Below are 21,437 nucleotides of genomic sequence, written 5' to 3' on the forward strand. Positions count from 1 at the left end.
GTATTATAGTAGTTAAATTCTTGTACATTTGGGGCAGTATTATAGTAGTTATATTCTACATAGGGGGCAGTATTATAGTAGTTATAGTCTTTTACATAGGGGAACTATTATAGTAATTATATTCTACATAGGAGCAGTATTATAGTAATTATATTGCACATAGGGAGCAGTATTATAGTAGTTATATTCTTGTACATAGGAGCAGTATTATAGCAGTTATATTCTTGTACATAGGAGCAGTATTATAGTAGTTATATTCTTGTACATAGGAGCAGTAATATAGTAGTTATATTCTTGTACATAGGAGGCAGTATTATAGTAGTTATATTCTTGTACTTGGGGCAGTATTATAGTAGTTATATTCTTGTACATAGGAGCAGTATTATAGTAGTTATATTCTTGTACATAGGAGGCAGTATTATAGTAGTTATATTCTTGTACTTGGGGCAGTATTATAGTAGTTATATTCTTGTACATAGGAGCAGTATTATAGTAGTTATATTCTTGTACATAGGGGGCAGTATTATAGTAGTTATATTCTTGCACATAGGGGCAGTATTATAGTAGTTATATTCTTGTACATAGGGGGCAGCATTATAGTAGTTATATTCTTGTACGTCTGTTGGATCATTTCTACTGTGCTCTACTTTGTAATAATTCCTTTTTACTTATAAACAGGTTGAACCTCAAGACCTAATGAATTGCCTCACCAGCCGAACTATTATCACCAGAGGAGAAACTGTTTCCACCCCCTTAAGCATGGAGCAAGCATTAGACGTCAGAGATGCCTTTGTTAAGGTTCATAACATGGTTGTCTGGTTTCTGTTAGCCATTTTCAAATTTTCTAATAGAAATATCTAAATCAATTTATATATAACCCTTTTGAGGATTGTAGAATATCATACAGGCACGTGGAGGCTACACACACTACTGAGCATCATTTCCTAGCTTTGAGGCATTTCCACTGAAGTTGCATTAGCCTGTTATTTGATTTTCCACTTTGATGCTATCCTTCCAAATCCAGACCTCCATTGGATATTAATTTTGATTTACATTGATCATTTTTATGTTTTATTGATCTCAACGCACTCCACTATGTACTGAATAAAGCTTTGCAACTGAAATATTACATTCAGTGCTATCTAGGATGTGGGAGTTTAGTGTTCCCTTTATTTTTTTGGAACAGTGTGCTAGCATTCAGCAATGAAAAAACAATGTGCACATAAATATACATCAGGCAGTAGTGAATAAGCCACATACATAATCGCAGTAAACATTGCAGTAATCATGCGTTATATTCACCTCCAAATTGTAATCGATAAGGCAAAGCACTCAAGTTTGAGCAAAATTATGTATAAGCTGGTCTAAAAATCATCGTTCTCGGCAGCACATCGTCCATTGTAAACAGGATATGTGCTGTTGAGAACTATGACAGTCTATGTGCCATTAAGTGTCTGCCTTTCGATAAACATGCAGCCAAGTGACAGTCATAATGCCTCACATCATCTAGTGTAGACCTGCATTATCCCCATTCTGGCCCACATACAATAATAATGTGTCCAATTATGGCCCCATTATAGTAATAATGTCCCCATTCTGGCCTCACTGCAGTAATAATGTCCCCCAATCTGGTAGCCATACTGTGTAATGTCCCCCATTCTTTCCCCTATGCAGTACAGTGTCCCCCATTCTGGCCCATATGTAGCATCAGCATAATGTCCCCAATTTTGGTTCCTATATAGTAATAATGTCCTCATTCTGGCTCCCACACAATCGTTCTTGCCTCCATATAGCAAAAGTATCCACAATTCTGGCCCCGTTTATTATATTCTCTTGCATTCTGGACCCCCTTATAATTAATCTGGCTGCCATATAGTGATAATGTCTCCAATTCTGGCCTCCATACAGTATAACGTCCTCTATTTGATTTGCCGGGGACTGCTGACCAATGCACAGCATCTCTGTCTGACAGGGAAGAGGTAGCACTTTGCAATCCGCTATCAGACAGCCCAGACCACCACCTGAGGAGAGATGCCCATCTTGCCTCATGGCATAAATGACGTTTTCTGTTTTTTGAGTCTCCCTGGGACTTGAACCCACAACCTCTATAATTACAGGCAGGAGCTAAAATTTGAGCAACAGACTAAAAAAAATAAATGAAAATGACATTTTATTACTTGAGTCTGTGGCTCAAAGCTTTAGCTCCTGCCTGCAATTGTAGAAGTTGTGGGTTCAAGTCCTGGTGAGACTCTCAAAAAAGAGAAAATGGCTTGAGTGACCCTGCAAAGACCACCCCACCCCCACTAAGAATAAAGGAATATTCCAGAATAGACAGCCCATTTAAGTCAGCTGTGAAATGGCATAAGGAATAGAAACACGCCTAGTGAGTTTGTCCCTATATACAGTACTACGCCATATGCTCCATTTCTATAAGTTTGGTGCAGATTCTTACGCGGCTTCTACTAATTATGGTTTTTTTTTTATCAAACAGGGAATATATGGACGACTGTTTGTATGGATTGTGGAGAAAATCAATGCCGCTATTTACAGACCACTTTCCAGCGAACCAAAAGTGATCAGGAGATCCATCGGTCTGCTGGATATATTTGGGTTTGAAAACTTCACTGTAAACAGGTAATGATAGAGGAACCTCCGGTAGCTGTCTCTTGTCTTTTTAGCGACATATTCTACATGTTCTCTATTTTTTCTCAATAGCAGCACAGAATAAAATGATATCTGTTTTTTCTTTTTTTGGTTTAGCTTTGAGCAGCTTTGCATTAATTTTGCCAACGAGAACCTGCAGCAGTTCTTCGTCCGTCACGTCTTTAAGCTGGAGCAGGAGGAATACAACTTGGAGAACATTAACTGGCAGCACATCGAGTTCACGGACAACCAGGATGCCCTGGACATGATCGCTATCAAGCCCATGAACATCATCTCACTTATCGATGAAGAGAGCAAATTCCCAAAGGTAGAGGAAGGCTCGGATATGGTTTAGGCTGAGGCCAATGATTCAGAACAGAAGAAGATAATATTAATGTATATGTCCTCCAAGGGTGATTCCCATCTATAGAAGTTATCAGCTTTTCATAGGATAACTGATTCAAACCAAATTTATCCACTTCATCTGAATGGAGTGGTGGCCTGACATGTGTACCACCGCGCCATTCATTTTACATGGGACTGATGGAAAACTCCGAGCTGGAAGAAACTGTTTTTTCTTTCCATCTTGGTCAAACAAAATGTGAATGTTGTAGCGGAAAAGACACAGCGCCGATTACGGAGAAGTGACGCCCCCTATGGTAGTCCCCACTGGTCTTTGCTTTAGGTCTCATACAGACATCAGTTTTTCTCACGTACGAGAACAACGGACTGATTATTTTGTCATCAGTTTCTCTCGTACATGGAGAGAAAAAGCCTGACCCTTGGATCAAAATCAGACATGTTTCCGCAATTTTCCACAGACCACTTGGTCCACGAAGTATCACAGACATGTGACTGGCCCCACAGACTTTAGGTACATGTGTTATCCAAAGGTCTGAATGAGGCCTTATTCCCTGCAGTGATCGTGTGCTGTACATCAGCCACAAGATCGCTGCAACCAATCACTGACTCAGCGGTGATGATGTAATGGAGACAAAGTTCATGGGATGCAGTGAGTAGCCGAAGACAGAGAAAGGGTTAACAAGGATTTACTGAACAATCAATAACAATACTCCACGTCGGAAGGTAAAGACAATGGCAAAAGAATTTACAAAATAAAAGGGACACTTATCGGTTGCAGTTCTGGCAAGGGGAAGGCTGGAAAATCTCCTGGCGGCGTCTCCAATGATGCACAAAGTCTCTGGCTCTACTATGGAGAAACGAGTAACACTGCCGCCCAACAGTGCCGATGGTTTCAGTCCTGCTTGTCTTGGGTACGCTGGAACGTGGAAACAGTCCTTTATATTGGACCCAGGCACGGGTCGTGAGCACGTATACAAGCCGCAACAGCCTGCGGTCTTTTGGAGTAGTCTCTAAGCAGTTGATCCGGTATCTCAGGTAAGACAGGGGTATCCAACGGTGTGGGTACAGACGGTAACTTAATAGTGTCAGGAGAAGTCTCAAGGTCAGCACACAGAAGTCTGGAAAAAGTGGGGTTGTCAGTATAAGCAGCGGAGAGGGAGTCAACCGTCTCCTGTCGCCTTCCCGCCAAGTCTGCCCCATTCCGGCGCTCAGGTCTCCTTTTATACCCCGTGCCCCCTGAATGTCTGACAGAAAGGTCTCTCCCTTTTAGAGGGAATCTCCCCCGCCAACAGTGGTGACAGCCACAATAGTTCTGGCCTTAAATGGCACCGCACACCGCAGACTCCATCTTGACTCATCTTCTTACACCCCCCTCTTTTCACTCGCCATTCCACGGGCGAGGCATCTGGGGCACAACTGGAGAGTTTATTTACAGGTTCAGCTGTTTGCCGCCGAATGAACTGATCCTGATTGTACCGAATGGCGGGGCTGTCCAGCCGTTGTTCGTTCGGAGCGACGTAGATTGGAAGGAATAGCGGAGGAGGCAACGCTGAATCTGCATCCGCCGTAGTGCTTGCTTCAGGAGTCTCAGAACCCTGATCTGTAGTTGTATCTCCAGATGTTTGCTCATGAACTTCCTCTTCTTCATCCTCCACAGCCGCAGGAGGCACTTCCTCAAGAACTTTGGGAGTCTCTTCCCTCTGTATGGGATCTTCCGGGAGGCATGGCCGAAGCATATTCCTATGAACCACCCTAGTGGACGCATTCTCTTCTCCTTCTGGAATAATCTCATGTACAGGTCCTCCTATACCAACCCGACATTTCACTGCATCGCCTACTCTCCCACCAATTTTCCAGTTTGTCACGGGGACGTTTTTCCAGCACCAACACTCGATCACCCACTCGAAGATCTGTTCCTCTGAGAGGAAGCTTTTCAACGTGCTCCAGCTCCCAGAGCCATGTCAGCACCAGACGATACAAGGTCTGTAGATGATGACGATGTTCTCGGGCTCAGGTAGACACCCCCGTCCGTGGGTAGTCCTCCCCTGGACCCAGTTCTATCTCCGTGACTTTTTCCCTGTTCGGCCGAACAACAAGGAGTAAGGCGTGTGACTGTTGGTTTGATGGACTCAATTGTTTTAAATCCACATAAGTTCAGAGACGTATTCTGGCCACCTAGCCTTTCTATCATCTTCAAGAGATCTTAGCATCTGAATCAATGTGCGGTTAAACCGTTGACAGGCCCCATTTCCCTGAGGATGATATGGTGTGGTGTGTGATCTGTCGAATTGGTAGATCCGCTGCAACTCATCCATCACCTAAGAAACAAGCTCCTTGATCCGAATGGATCTGCTGTGGGCATCCATACACCTGAATGAAGTGTTTCCAGATAGCATACGCAGCAGTTTCAGCCGGGTGGGCGTCACCACCGCAAATTTCGTGAAATGATCTACCATCACTAGAGGCATTGGTCATATCCTTGATGAGCTGGCCCGATTGTTAAATAGTCGATGGTCAGTAGTTCCAGGGGGGCGGAGGTTACTATCGTCTGCACAGGAGCTCTTTGTTCCAGAGACTTGGCCAACTCACAGGCCCGACTTAGAGTCTACAAGCTTCCTCGACCGCCGCTCTCAGCTGAGGCTGGTAAACTAACCGTTGGAGCCACTGAAACGTTTTTTCAAGGCCGAAGTGAGCCCCTTTTTCATGATCTTCGGAGGCCAGAGTAGACAGTACTGTCTCTGGTATCACCACCAGAGACAGGAAGGCCCCAGTTCTCCCCGAAGTTGAACCTTCCGGTATAACAATCCGTTTCTCATCTGCAGGCGCTCCCACTGCCGGAGGATCTTCAATGCTTCCGGAGTCAGAGTACGCCACTGCTCTGGACATGGCAGCTTCTCCACGGTCACCCAGTGTCTGAACAGAGCGAGTTCAGAGTCCTCCTGCTGAAATTGGACCCATTCATCCTGAGATCTTCCCAATACTTCTTCATGACGGGGGGTCTGTATTTGGTCCAGCGTGGCCGCCACTGTCCCAGTGGTGCTTCGGAATTGGGGAACCTCTTCTCCTTCTAGCAATTCATCTCTACTCCCCCGGTGGTGCATGTCTTGCTCTAGACAGGGCGTCAGCGTGCATGTTCTCTGCCCCCCTCCTGTAGGCAATTCGGTATCAGAACTTTGCCCTCCGGGCCACCCAGCGCTGTTCCAAGGCCCCTAGCTTGGCATTCTCCAGGTGTGCCAAGTGGTTATTGTCGGTACGTACTAGCACCTCCGAGCCAGACAGGTATTCTGCAAATCTCTCCGTCATAGCTCACACCAACACCAGCAACTCCAGCTTGAAAGCACTGTAATTGTCTGGGTTGCGTTCGGAATCGTGAAGGGACTGACTAGCATAGGCGATCACCCTCTCTCTTCCGTCCTCCACCTGTGACAATACAGCTCCAAGTCCGTGCAAGCTCCCGTCAGTGTGAAGAATGAACGTTATCGAGAAGTCTGCATAAGCCAATACCGGGGCCTCAGTCATCGCTCTTTTTAGCTCACAGAACGCCTTCTCCTGCCTTTCCTCCCAGTGGATGGATCGACCCTTGGCATTCGGTGGTACTCCCTTCAGGAGTTCGAGCAACGGTTACACCACCCGAGTAAAGTTCTTCGCGAAGCGACGGTAGTATCCTGTTAATCCCAGGAATACACGTACATCCTTCACGATCTCTTGGGTCAGCCAGTCTCTGATCTCAGCAATCTTTTCCTGTGATGGCCTCACTCCCTCGGCGGAAATGATAGGACCCAGGTACTGGATCTGAGTCCGGAACAAGTGACATTTTTGAGGTTTCACTTTCAGCCCATAATTCTGTAGATGGCTAAGCACTTGCTCTAATCTCCGTAGATGGTCTTCAAAGGAGGCAGCGTACATGATCATGTCATCCAGGTAGATAAGGGTGGCCTCAAAGTTTAAGTCGCCTAGACACCTCTCCGTCAGCCGTTGGAACGTACCGGGGGCATTGGCCAAGCCGAACGGCATTCTGTTGAATTCAAAGAGGCCCATGGGGAGTATAAAGTCCGTCTTTGTCCGATCCTTTTCTCACATGGGCACTTGCCAGTAGCCACTGGCGAGATCCAGCATTGAGAAGTACTTAGCTTTCCCAAACGCAGACAGAGACTCCTCAATCCGAGGCAGAGGGTATGAATCACGTACAGTACAGGCGTTAAGCATACCGTAGTCCACGCAGAACCTCAGGGTCCCGTTCTTCTTCCGCACCAGTACAATAGGGGCCGCCCACAGACTCAGGCTCTCCCTATTGACACCCACCTGCAGCATTTGACCGAGCTTTTCTCTCACGTCTTGATATAACTGAGGTGGAATCTGCTGGTAGTGCTCTCGAATGGTTGCTGTATCCCCCGTGGGAATTTCATGATTAATGGCCGTGGTGCAGCCAAAGTCGTCTTCGTGATTTGAAAAAACGGATTGGTATCGCCCCAGTAACGCCTCCACTTGATGCACTTGGCTGGGGGTGAGCTCAGACAGTTCAGTGTCCATCTGTTCTGAGATGCTCCGACCCTCTTGGATGTATTGAGGTTCGGCTGTCGGAGAGGTGGTTAACCTTCACCGACCATGGGTCCTCTGAACTCACCGCTAGCTGTATGTCCTGGGACAATATAACTTCTTCAGGCATGCCCACTACCCAAGCTATTTTGCATCTGCGTGGGACGACAATCTCCTGATCAGTGAGGTTCACGCAGCGTACCAGTACCGTTCCCTCTCGTACCATGGCCAGTGTCAGGGCCACCCACAGTCCCGCAGGCAGTTGTTGTACTACCAGGGGTTCCAATTGGACTTCCACCCCCTCCAGTTGACCAGACGACGGCACCATAATTTTCCCTAGCGTTTCCCCTTGATCGGAGGCTTCCTGCATCTGACATATACGAATCAACTGTTGAAACACCTGCCGCTGGGGAGTGTGCGAACTCCACTGATTTAAAGACAAGTGCGATGGTTCATCACTCAGCAGCTTTCCAAACTCAGGATATTCATCCCTAATGTCGCAGTGTGACCGTGGCCAGCCTCTCCTTGGGTCAATACGATACTCCTTCGCCCAAGATCCTTCTCACACAGGGAGACCAGCATCCATACCACCCCTGCGACCAGGATGGGCAGGTGATTCACCGCCGTCAACTTTACTCCCGGGCCCCACTCGGGCCTGAGGATCTCTGGGAAGTGTCAGTGGAAATACGTTTCTGGCATCGTGGTTACTTGCGATCCGGTATCCACCAGGCAACGCACGGGGCCCGAACATCGAATTCAGCCCATACCAGCGGACATGTAGAGACCAGATTCGTGGGACTTTCACTGCTCCTTCCTTTCCATTCTGGCTCCAAGCGACATCCCCCAAGCTCCGAGCCCTCTAGTTTAACGGGCGGCGAGGACGAGGCCCAGCCCGTCGTGGACACTCCCTAGCCAAATGTCCTATTTCTCCACAGTTATAGCATGCGAAAGACCTCTGCCGGCAAAACCTTCGGCCCTCGGTACAGGCATTTGTCTCGTCTTGATTTACGGCAGTATACGGGCCGGTCTCGACTTTCTCTTTCATTTGGGCCAGTTCCCCTTGTATATTCACCAGTTCTCTTCGCATCTCCTCAACCCATTGGGGTTCAACTGTTGATTGCACTGGTACTTCACCACTCTGGACCTTCCCTACCGGGACTGTCACCCCCAGCTCCTGTTCACATGAGCGGGCCTTTCTCCCTATGTCAGTAAAAGTGATAAGAGGGTCTACCCATACCTGCTCTCTCAGGGTCTGTTTGGTCAGGGCGTCCAGTAGACCGGTCACTAACAAGTCACGCAGCACGATATCTGTAGGCCCTATCCCCAACCCATCTTTTCTGACTATGGCGGTGTGTAATTCTTGTAGGGCATTCATGTATTGCGTAACCGTCTCCCCCTCTCTTAGCATACGGCTAAACAGGCATGCCCTAAGTTCCCCTACCTCAGTGGGATCCTCATGAGTCGCCTCTAAGATCTGGAGTACTTTAGCAAACGTGTCTCGGTCCTGGGGAGTACGCAACATCACAGGGTCTCAAGCCTCTCCGTCCAAAGCCATAATGGCCACCTCAGCCTTGAGTGTGGGGGTCATCGTATGCATTCTAATCATACCCCTCATACGCTCCATCCAACTCCACAACATGGTATTAGACCCCGTAAACTTCGGCAAGTTGCTCAGCATGGCCCCCCAGAGAGATACTGGTTCTGGGCCCAACTACCTGTTCTGCTGTCTCCGCCGCTACCAGACTGCATCCTGCCGACTACACCAAAATGTAATTGAGAAACAGTTCATGGGATGCAGTGAGTAGCCAAAGACAGAGAAAGGGTTAACAAGGATTTACTGAACAATCAATAACAAGTAATACTCTACGCAGGGAGGTAAAGACAATGGCAAAAGAATTTACAAAATAAACACTTATCGGTTGCAGTTCTGGCAAGGGGAAGGCTGGAAAATCTCCTGGCGGTGTCTCCAATGATGCACAAAGTCTCTGGCTCTGCTACGGAGAAACGAGTAACACTGCCGCCCGACAGTGCCGATGGTTTCAGTCCTGATTGTCGTGGGTACGCTGGAACATGGAAAAAGTCCTTTATATGGATGCCTCAGAATTGTACCCGGGCACGGGTCGTGAGCACATGTACAAGCCGCAACAGCCCGCGGCCTTTCGGAGTAATCTCTAAGCAGTTGATCCAGTATCTTGGGTAAGACAGGGGTATCCAACGGTGCGCGTACACTTAATAGCGTCAGGAGAAGTCTCAAGGTCAGCACACGGAAGTCTGGAAAAATTGGAGTTGTCAGTATAAGCAGCGGAGAAGAAGTCAACCATCTCCTGTCACCTTCCCGCCAAGTCTGCCCCGTTCCCGCGCTCAGGTCTCCTTTTATACCCCGCGCCCCCTGCTGTCTGACAGAAAGGTCTCTCCCTTTCAGAGGGAATCTCCCCCGCCAACAGTGGTGACAGCGCCGATAGTTCCTGCCTTAAAGTGCACCGCACACCGCAGACTCCGTCTTGACTCCTCTTCTTACACCGGCAGCATTTATGCCATATCATGTGACGTCTGAGGACAGTGATTGGCTGCATCAGTCATGTAATTGATTGTCAGCATGTAATCTTGGAGATGAAGTAGACATAGACAGGTGGGGACCACCAAAGGGGAAGAGAATAGAAGAGAAAACCTCTTTAATGTGAGGATCCCTGTTGAAAGGCAATGAAGTGGGTGCAGGGAGGTGAGAAAAATACATTAAAACCGCTACTCACATATAGGCGCTGCTCCTCCATACTCTGTGAAAGAAACACTGTACAGTGGATCAGGCCTCTCTGTATTTCCAGAGCAATCTGCTCGATCATTAAGGGTAGAGGTCGGCCTTCCCTGAGCGGAGGATGCCCTGCTTGTACCAATGTTATGGTGATTCTTCTTCTCAGGGTACAGACACCACAATGCTGAACAAACTCAACTCTCAGCACAAGCTGAACACCTTCTACATCCCGCCGAAAAACAGCTACGAGACGCAATTTGGGATCAATCACTTTGCCGGGATCGTTTACTATGAAACAAGAGGTGAGTAAATCTGCCATCACCACGTGCGCTGCAGGTTTATGTGTATTTTTATGGTCTGTCTATTTATCTGTCTGTCCATCAAATATCTAAAATCCCAAAGCAGCACGCACTTTGATATAATTACGGTGAAAAGCTGAAACTGAGCCTTTCTACTATCTATCTATTATCTAATTATCTATCAAAATCAACTCCTATTAGTTGAATAATGTTATGTTGCCTTGCAGTATGCTGTATTATGCCACCTCATATAGCGCTATGCTGTACTATGCCACGTCCTATAGCGTTATGCTGTATATTTTCCATTGTGTTATTAATTCCACAGCGCTTTACAGACATTATCATTGCTGTCCCCATCGGGGCTCACAATCTACATTCCCTATCAGTATGTCTTTGGAGTGTGAGAGGAAACCGGAGAACCAGGAGGAAACCCACGCAAACACGGGGAGAACATACAAACTCCTCACAGATGTTGTCCTTGGTGGGATTTGAACCCAAGACCCCAGTGCTGCAAGGATGCAGTGCTATCCACTGAGCCACCATGGTGCCCCCAATACAATATAATACTCGTCAAGTTTTCACAGAACATAATAAAAAAACAACAACCTACAATATAAGATAATACAACATATACAATCCAACAATACAGTGTAACACCGCAGACCATAACATGCAACATAATACAGCATAGCGCTATAGGACGTGGTATAATACAGCATAGCGCTATAGGACGTGGTATAATACAGCATAGCGCTATAGGACGTGGTATAATACAGCATAGCGCTATAGGATGTGGTATAATACAGCATAGCGCTATAGGACGTGGTATAATACAGCATAGCGCTATAGGGCGTGGCATCATACAGCATAGGCATAGCGCTATAGGGCGTGGTATAATACAGCATAGCGCTATAGGACGTGTCATAATACAGCATAGCGCTATAGGACATGGCATAATACAGCATAGCGCTATAGGGCGTGGCATAATACAGCATAGCGCTATAGGACGTGGTATAATACAGCATAGCGCTATAGGGCGTGGCATAATACAGCATAGCGCTATAGGACGTGGTATAATACAGCATAGCGCTATAGGGCGTGGCATCATACAGCATAGCGCTATAGGACATGGCATAATACAGCATAGCGCTATAGGACATGGCATAATACAGCATAGCGCTATAGGACGTGGTATAATACAGCATAGCGCTATAGGGCGTGGCATAATACAGCATAGCGCTATAGGACGTGGTATAATACAGCATAGCGCTATAGGGCGTGGCATCATACAGCATAGGCATAGCGCTATAGGGCGTGGTATAATACAGCATAGCGCTATAGGACGTGGCATAATACAGCATAGCGCTATAGGACATGGCATAATACAGCATAGCGCTATAGGACGTGGTATAATACAGCATAGCGCTATAGGACGTGGCATAATACAGCATAGCGCTATAGGGCGTGGTATAATACAGCATAGCGCTATAGGGCGTGGCATCATACAGCATAGCGCTATAGGACGTGGCATAATACAGCATAGCGCTATAGGACGTGGTATAATACAGCATAGCGCTATAGGGCGTGGTATAATACAGCATAGCGCTAGAGGACGTGGCATAATACAGCATAGCGCTATAGGGTGTGGTATAATACAGCATAGCGCTAGAGGACGTGACATCATACAGCATAGCGCTATAGGACGTGGCATAATACAGCATAGCGCTATAGGACGTGGTATAATACAGCATAGCGCTATAGGGCGTGGTATAATACAGCATAGCGCTATAGGGCGTGGTATAATACAGCATAGCGCTATAGGGCGTGGTATAATACAGCATAGCGCTAGAGGACGTGACATCATACAGCATAGCGCTAGAGGACGTGGCATAATACAGCATAGCGCTATAGGGCGTGGTATAATACAGCATAGCGCTATAGGACGTGGCATCATACAGCATAGCGCTATAGGACGTGGTATAATACAGCATAGCACTATAGGACGTGGCATCATACAGCATAGGCATATCGCTATAGGGCGTGGTATAATACAGCATAGCGCTATAGGACGTGGTATAATACAGCATAGCGCTATAGAACGTGGTATAATACAGCATAGCACTATAGGACGTGGCATCATACAGCATAGGCATAGCGCTATAGGGCGTGGTATAATACAGCATAGCGCTATAGGACGTGGTATAATACAGCATAGCGCTATAGGACGTGGTATAATACAGCATAGCACTATAGGACGTGGCATCATACAGCATAGGCATAGCGCTATAGGGCGTGGTATAATACAGCATAGCCCTATAGGACGTGGTATAATACAGCATAGCGCTATAGGACGTGACATCATACAGCATAGCGCTATAGGACGTGGTATAATACAGCATAGCGCTATAGGACGTGGTATAATACAGCATAGCGCTATAGGACGTGGTATAATACAGCATAGCGCTATAGGGCGTGGTATAATACAGCATAGCGCTATAGGGCGTGGTATAATACAGCATAGCGCTATAGGACGTGGTATAATACAGCATAGCGCTATAGGACGTGGCATAATACAGCATAGCGCTATAGGGCGTGGTATAATACAGCATAGCGCTATAGGACGTGGCATAATACAGCATAGCGCTAGAGGACGTGGTATAATACAGCATAGCGCTATAGGACGTGGTATAATACAGCATAGCGCTATAGGACGTGGCATAATACAGCATAGCGCTAGAGGACGTGGCATAATACATAGTGCTGCACACTGCAATCTTGTGGTACATTGTAATAAAATATCTTGGTCACATTTCAGGATTCCTGGAGAAGAATCGGGACACTCTTCATGGAGATATCATACAGCTGGTCCACTCATCGAAGAATAAATTCATCAAACAGATATTTCAGGCTGATGTGGCGATGGTAAATATCCCTATGTAGAATGTGATCACAGCTGTATATGCACCGTGCCGGACAAGATGCCTGTACTACACATGGGGTATACCTGTATATAAGGGCACATAAGGTACAGGATATTGACACTGACACTCGGGGTACAGGACAATGACGCTGACACTCGGGGTACAGGATATTGACACTGACACTCGGGGTACAGGATAATGACGCTGACACTCGGGGTACAGGATATTGACACTGACACTCGGGGTACAGGATAATGACACTGACACTCGGGGTACAGGATAATGACACTGACACTTGGGGTACAGGATAATGACACCGACACTCAGGGTACAGGATAATGACACTGACACTCGGGGTACAGGACAATGACACTGACACTCGGGGTACAGGATAATGACACTGACACTCGGGGTACAGGATAATGACACTGACACTCGGGGTACAGGACAATGACACTGACACTCGGGGTACAGGATAATGACACTGACACTCGGGGTACAGGATAATGACACTGACACTCGGGGTACAGGATAATGACACTGACACTCGGGGTACAGGATAATGACACTGACACTCGGGGTACAGGAAAATGAGACTGACACTCGGGGTACAGGATAATGACACTGACACTCGGGGTACAGGATAATGGCGCTGACACTCGGGGTACAGGATAATGACGCTGACACTCGGGGTACAGGATAATAACACTGACACTCGGGGTACAGGACAATGACACTGACACTCGGGGTACAGGATAATGACACTGACACTTGGGGTACAGGATAATGACACTGACACTCGGGGTACAGGATAATGACACTGACACTCGGGGTACAGGATAATGACACTGACACTCGGGGTACAGGATAATGACACTGACACTTGGGGTGTAGGATAATGACACTTGGGGTACAGGACAATGACACTGACACTCGGGGTACAGGATAATGACACTGACACTTGGGGTACAGGACAATGAGACTGACACTCGGGGTACAAGATAATGACACTGACACTCGGGGTACAGGATAATGGCACTGACACTCGGGGTACAGGATAATGACGCTGACACTCGGGGTACAGGATAATAACACTGACACTCAGGGTACAGGAAAATGACACTGACACTTGGGGTACAGGATAATGACACTGACACTTGGGGTACAGGATAATGACACTGACACTTGGGGTACAGGACAATGACGCTGACACTCGGGGTACAGGATAATGACACTGACACTTGGGGTACAGGATAATGACACTGACACTCGGGGTACAGGATAATGACACTGACACTCGGGGTACAGGACAATGACGCTGACACTCGGGGTACAGGATAATGACACTGACACTTGGGGTACAGGATAATGACACTGACACTCGGGGTACAGGATAATGACACTGACACTTGGGGTGTAGGATAATGACACTTGGGGTACAGGATAATGACACTGACACTCGGGGTACAGGATAATGACACTGACACTTGGGGTGTAGGATAATGACACTTGGGGTACAGGATAATGACACTGACACTTGGGGTACAGGATGACACTGACACTCGGAGTACAGCATAATAACACTGAGGGTACAGGATAATGACACTGACACTTGGGGTGTAGGATAATGACACTGACACTTGGGGTACAGGATGACACTGACACTCGGGGTACAGCATAATAACACTGAGGGTACAGGATAATGACACTGACACTTGGGGTACAGGATAATGACACTGACACTTGGGGTGCAGGATGACACTGACACTCGGGGTACAGGATAATGACACTGACACTCGGGGTACAGGATAATGACACTGACACTCGGGGTACAGGATAATGACACTGACACTCGGGGTACAGGATAATGACACTGACACTTGGGGTGTAGGATAATGACACTTGGGGTACAGGACAATGACACTGACACTCGGGGTACAGGACAATGACACTGACACTCGGGGTACAGGATAATGACACTGACACTCGGGGTACAGGATAATGACACTGACACTCGGGGTACAGGATAATGACACTGACACTCGGGGTAAAGGACAATGAGACTGACACTCGGGGTACAGGATAATGACACTGACACTCGGGGTACAGGATAATGGCACTGACACTCGGGGTACAGGATAATGACGCTGACACTCGGGGTACAGGATAATAACACTGACCCTCAGGGTACAGGAAAATGACACTGACACTTGGGGTACAGGATAATGACACTGACACTCGGGGTACAGGATAATGACACTGACACTCGGGGTACAGGATAATGACACTGACACTTGGGGTGTAGGATAATGACACTTGGGGTACACGATAATGACACTGACACTTGGGGTACAGGATAATGACCCTGACACTCGGGGTACAGGATAATGACACTGACACTCGGGGTACAGGACAATGACGCTGACACTCGGGGTACAGGATAATGACACTGACACTTGGGGTACAGGATAATGACACTGACACTTGGGGTGCAGGATGACACTGACACTCGGGGTACAGCATAATAACACTGAGGGTACAGGATAATGACACTGACACTCGGGGTACAGGATAATGGCACTGACACTTGGGGTACAGGATAATGACACTGACACTTGGGGTGTAGGATAATGACACTTGGGGTACAGGATAATGACACTGACACTTGGGGTGCAGGATGACACTGACACTCGGGGTACAGCATAATAACACTGAGGGTACAGGATAATGACACTGACACTCGGGGTACAGGATAATGGCACTGACACTTGGGGTACAGGATAATGACACTGACACTTGGGGTGTAGGATAATGACACTTGGGGTACAGGATAATGACACTGACACTTGGGGTACAGGATGACACTGACACTCGGGGTACAGCATAATAACACTGAGGGTACAGGATAATGACACTGACACTTGGGGTACAGGATAATGACACTGACACTTGGGGTACAGGATAATGACACTGACACTTGGGGTGTAGGATAATGACACTTGGGGTACAGGATAATGACACTGACACTTGAGGTACAGGATAATTACACTGACACTTGGGGTACAGGATAGTGACACTGACACTTGGGGTGTAGAATAATGACACTTGGGGTACAGGATAATGACGCTGACACTCGGGGTACAGGATAATGACACTGACACTCGGGGTACAGGACAATGACGCTGACACTCGAGGTACAGGGTAATGACACTGACACTTGGGGTACAGGATAATGACACTGACACTTGGGGTACAGGATAATGACACTGACACTTGGGGCGTAGGATAATGACACTTGGGGTACAGGATAATGACACTGACACTTGAGGTACAGGATAATGACACTGACACTCGGGGTACAGGATAATGGCACTGACACTTGGGGTGTAGGATAATGACACTTGGGGTACAGGATAATGACACTGACACTTGGGGTACAGGATAATGACACTGACACTCGGGGTACAGGATAATAACACTGAGGGTACAGGATAATGACACTGACACTTGGGGTACAGGATAATGACACTGACACTTGGGGTGTAGAATAATGACACTTGGGGTACAGGATAATGACACTGACACTTGGGGTGTAGAATAATGACACTTGGGGTACAGGATAATGACACTGACACTTGGGGTGTAGAATAATGACACTTGGGGTACAGGACACTGACGCTGACACTCGAGGTACAGGGTAATAACACTGACACTCGGGGTACAGGATAATGACACTGACACTTGGGGTACAGGATAATGACACTGACACTCGGGGTACAGGATAATGGCACTGACACTTGGGGTGTAGGATAATGACACTTGGGGTACAGGATAATGACACTGACACTCGGGGTACAGGATAATGACCCTGACACTCGGGGTACAGGATAATGACACTGACACTCGGGGTACAGGATAATGACACTGACACTCGGGGTACAGGATAATAACACTGAGGGTACAGGATAATGACACTGACACTTGGGGTGTAGAATAATGACACTTGGGGTACAGGATAATGACACTGACACTTGAGGTACAGGATAATGACACTGACACTTGGGGTACAGGATAATGACACTGACACTTGGGGTGTAGAATAATGACATTTGGGGTACAGGATAATGACACTGACACTCGGGGTACAGGACAATGACGCTGACACTCGAGGTACAGGATAATGACACTGACACTTGGGGTACAGGATAATGACACTGACACTTGGGGTGTAGAATAATGACATTTGGGGTACAGGATAATGACACTGACACTCGGGGTACAGGATAATGACACTGACACTTGGGGTGTAGGATAATGACACTTGGGGTACAGGATAATGACACTGACACTTGAGGTACAGGATAGTGACACTGACACTTGGGGTACAGGATAATGACACTGACACTTGGTGTGTAGGATAATGACACTGACACTTGGGGTACAGGATAATGACACTGACACTTGGGGTACAGGATAATGACACTGACACTCGGGGTGCAGGATAATGACACTGACACTCGGGGTACAGGATAATGACACTGACACTTGGGGTACAGGATAATGACACTGACACTTGGTGTGTAGGATAATGACACTAACACTTGGGGTACAGGATAATGACACTGACACTTGGGGTACAGGATAATGACACTGACACTCGGGGTGCAGGATAATGACACTGACACTCGGGGTACAGGATAATGACACTGACACTTGGGGTACAGGATAATGACACTGACACTCGGGGTACAGGATAATGGCACTTACACTCGGGGTACAGGATAATGACACTGACACTTGAGGTACAGGATAATGACACTGACACTTGGGGTACAGGATAATGACACTGACACTTGGGGTACAGGATAATGACACTGACACTTGGTGTGTAGGATAATGACACTGACACTTGGGGTACAGGATAATGACACTGACACTTGGTGTACAGGATAATGACACTGACACTCGGGGTGCAGGATAATGACACTGACACTCGGGGTACAGGATAATGACACTGACACTTGGGGTACAGGATAATGACACTGACACTCGGGGTACAGGATAATGGCACTGACACTCGGGGTACAGGATAATGGCACTGACACTTGGGGTACAGGATAATGACCCTGACACTCGGGGTACAGGATAATGACACTGACACTCGGGGTACAGGATAATGACACTGACACTCGGGGTACAGGATAATGGCACTGACACTCGGGGTGCAGGATAATGACACTGACACTCGGGGTACAGGATAAAGTCACTGACACTCGGGGTACAGGATAATGGCACTGACACTCGGGGTACAGGATAATGACACTGACACTCGGGGTACAGGATAATGGCACTGACACTCGGGGTACAGGATAATGGCACTGACACTTGGGGTGCAGGACATTGACACTGACACTCGGGGTACAGGATAATGGCATTGACACTCGGGGTGCAGGATGACACTGACACTCGGGGTATAGGATAATGGCACTGACACTCGGGTGCAGGACATTGACACTGACACTCGGGGTACAGGATAAAGTCACTGACACTCGGGGTACAGGATAATGACGCTGACACTTGGGGTACAGGATAATGACACTGACACTCGGGTACAGGATAATGGCATTGACACTTGGGGAACAGGATAATGACCCTGACACTCGGGGTACAGGATAATGGCACTGACACTCGGGGTGCAGGATAATGACACTGACACTCGGGGTACAGGATAAAGTCACTGACACTCGGGGTACAGGATAATGACGCTGACACTTGGGGTACAGGATAATGACACTGACACTCGGGGTACAGGATAATGGCACTGACACTCGGGGTACAGGATAATGACCCTGACACTCGGGGTACAGGATAATGACACTGACACTCGGGGTACAGGATAATGACACTGACACTCGGGGTACAGGATAATGACACTGACACTCGGGGTACAGGATAATGACGCTGACACTCGGGGTACAGGATAATGACGCTGACACTCGGGGTACAGGATAATGACCCTGACACTCGGGGTACAGGATAATGACGCTGACACTCGGGGTACAGGATAATGACGCTGACACTCGGGGTACAGGATAATGACGCTGACACTCGGGGTACAGGATAATGACGCTGACACTCGGGGTACAGGATAATGACGCTGACACTCGGGGTACAGGATAATGACCCTGACACTCGGGGTACAGGATAATGATACTGACACTCGGGGTACAGGATAATGACACTGACACTCGGGGTACAGGATAATGACGCTGACACTCGGGGTACAGGATAATGACGCTGACACTCGGGGTACAGGATAATGACACTGACACTCGGGGTACAGGACAATGACGCTGACACTCGAGGTACAGGGTAATGACACTGACACTTGGGGCACAGGATAATGACACTGACACTTGGGGTACAGGATAATGACACTGACACTTGGGGCGTAGGATAATGACACTCGGGGTACAGGATAATGGCACTGACACTTGGGGTGTAGGATAATGACACTTGGGGTACAGGATAATGACACTGACACTTGGGGTACAGGATAATGACACTGACACTCGGGGTACAGGATAATAACACTGAGGGTACAGGATAATGACACTGACACTTGGGGTACAGGATAATGACACTGACACTTGGGGTGTAGAATAATGACACTTGGGGTACAGGATAATGACACTGACACTTGGGGTGTAGAATAATGACACTTGGGGTACAGGATAATGACACTGACACTTGGGGTGTAGAATAATGACACTTGGGGTACAGGATAATGACACTGACACTTGGGGTGTAGAATAATGACACTTGGGGTACAGGACAATGACGCTGACACTCGAGGTACAGGGTAATAACACTGACACTCGGGGTACAGGATAATGACACTGACACTTGGGGTACAGGATAATGACACTGACACTCGGGGTACAGGATAATGGCACTGACACTTGGGGTGTAGGATAATGACACTTGGGGTACAGGATAATGACACTGACACTCGGGGTACAGGATAATGACCCTGACACTCGGGGTACAGGATAATGACACTGACACTCGGGGTACAGGATAATGACACTGACACTCGGGGTACAGGATAATAACACTGAGGGTACAGGATAATGACACTGACACTTGGGGTGTAGAATAATAACACTTGGGGTACAGGATAATGACACTGACACTTGAGGTACAGGATAATGACACTGACACTTGGGGTGTAGAATAATGACACTTGGGGTACAGGATAATGACACTGACACTCGGGGTACAGGACAATGACGCTGACACTCGAGGTACAGGATAATGACACTGACACTTGGGGTACAGGATAATGACACTGACACTTGGGGTGTAGAATAATGACATTTGGGGTGTAGGATAATGACACTTGAGGTACAGGATAGTGACACTGACACTTGGGGTACAGGATAATGACACTGACACTTGGTGTGTAGGATAATGACACTGACACTTGGGGTACAGGATAATGACACTGACACTTGGGGTACAGGATAATGACACTGACACTCGGGGTGCAGGATAATGACACTGACACCCGGGGTACAGGATAATGACACTGACACTTGGGGTACAGGATAATGACACTGACACTTGGGGTACAGGATAATGACACTGACACTTGGTGTGTAGGATAATGACACTAACACTTGGGGTACAGGATAATGACACTGACACTTGGGGTACAGGATAATGACACTGACACTCGGGGTGCAGGATAATGACACTGACACTCGGGGTACAGGATAATGACACTGACACTTGGGGTACAGGATAATGACACTGACACTCGGGGTACAGGATAATGGCACTTACACTCGGGGTACAGGATAATGACACTGACACTTGAGGTACAGGATAATGACACTGACACTTGGGGTACAGGATAATGAC

At 47.5% G+C, this 21,437-nt stretch overlaps 1 protein-coding gene across 3 annotated transcripts in view; it reads left to right on the plus strand.

Annotated features, from left to right (window-relative positions):
* Positions 1 to 21,437, plus strand: part of MYO7A (myosin VIIA) — a 139,774-nt gene that overhangs the window by 45,403 nt on the left and 72,934 nt on the right. For all 3 annotated transcript variants that reach the window (XM_073548622.1, XM_073548624.1, XM_073548623.1), the window contains 5 exons: positions 679 to 798; positions 2,492 to 2,634; positions 2,761 to 2,971; positions 10,458 to 10,593; positions 13,406 to 13,512. In XM_073548622.1, the coding sequence (XP_073404723.1) occupies positions 679 to 798; positions 2,492 to 2,634; positions 2,761 to 2,971; positions 10,458 to 10,593; positions 13,406 to 13,512 (717 nt within the window). The remainder of the gene's footprint in view (positions 1 to 678; positions 799 to 2,491; positions 2,635 to 2,760; positions 2,972 to 10,457; positions 10,594 to 13,405; positions 13,513 to 21,437) is intronic.

This window comes from Dendrobates tinctorius, unplaced genomic scaffold (assembly GCF_039654945.1).
Source record: "Dendrobates tinctorius isolate UK_male_01 unplaced genomic scaffold, ASM3965494v1 ptg000157l, whole genome shotgun sequence".
In the NCBI taxonomy this organism is placed as follows: domain Eukaryota; kingdom Metazoa; phylum Chordata; class Amphibia; order Anura; family Dendrobatidae; genus Dendrobates; species Dendrobates tinctorius.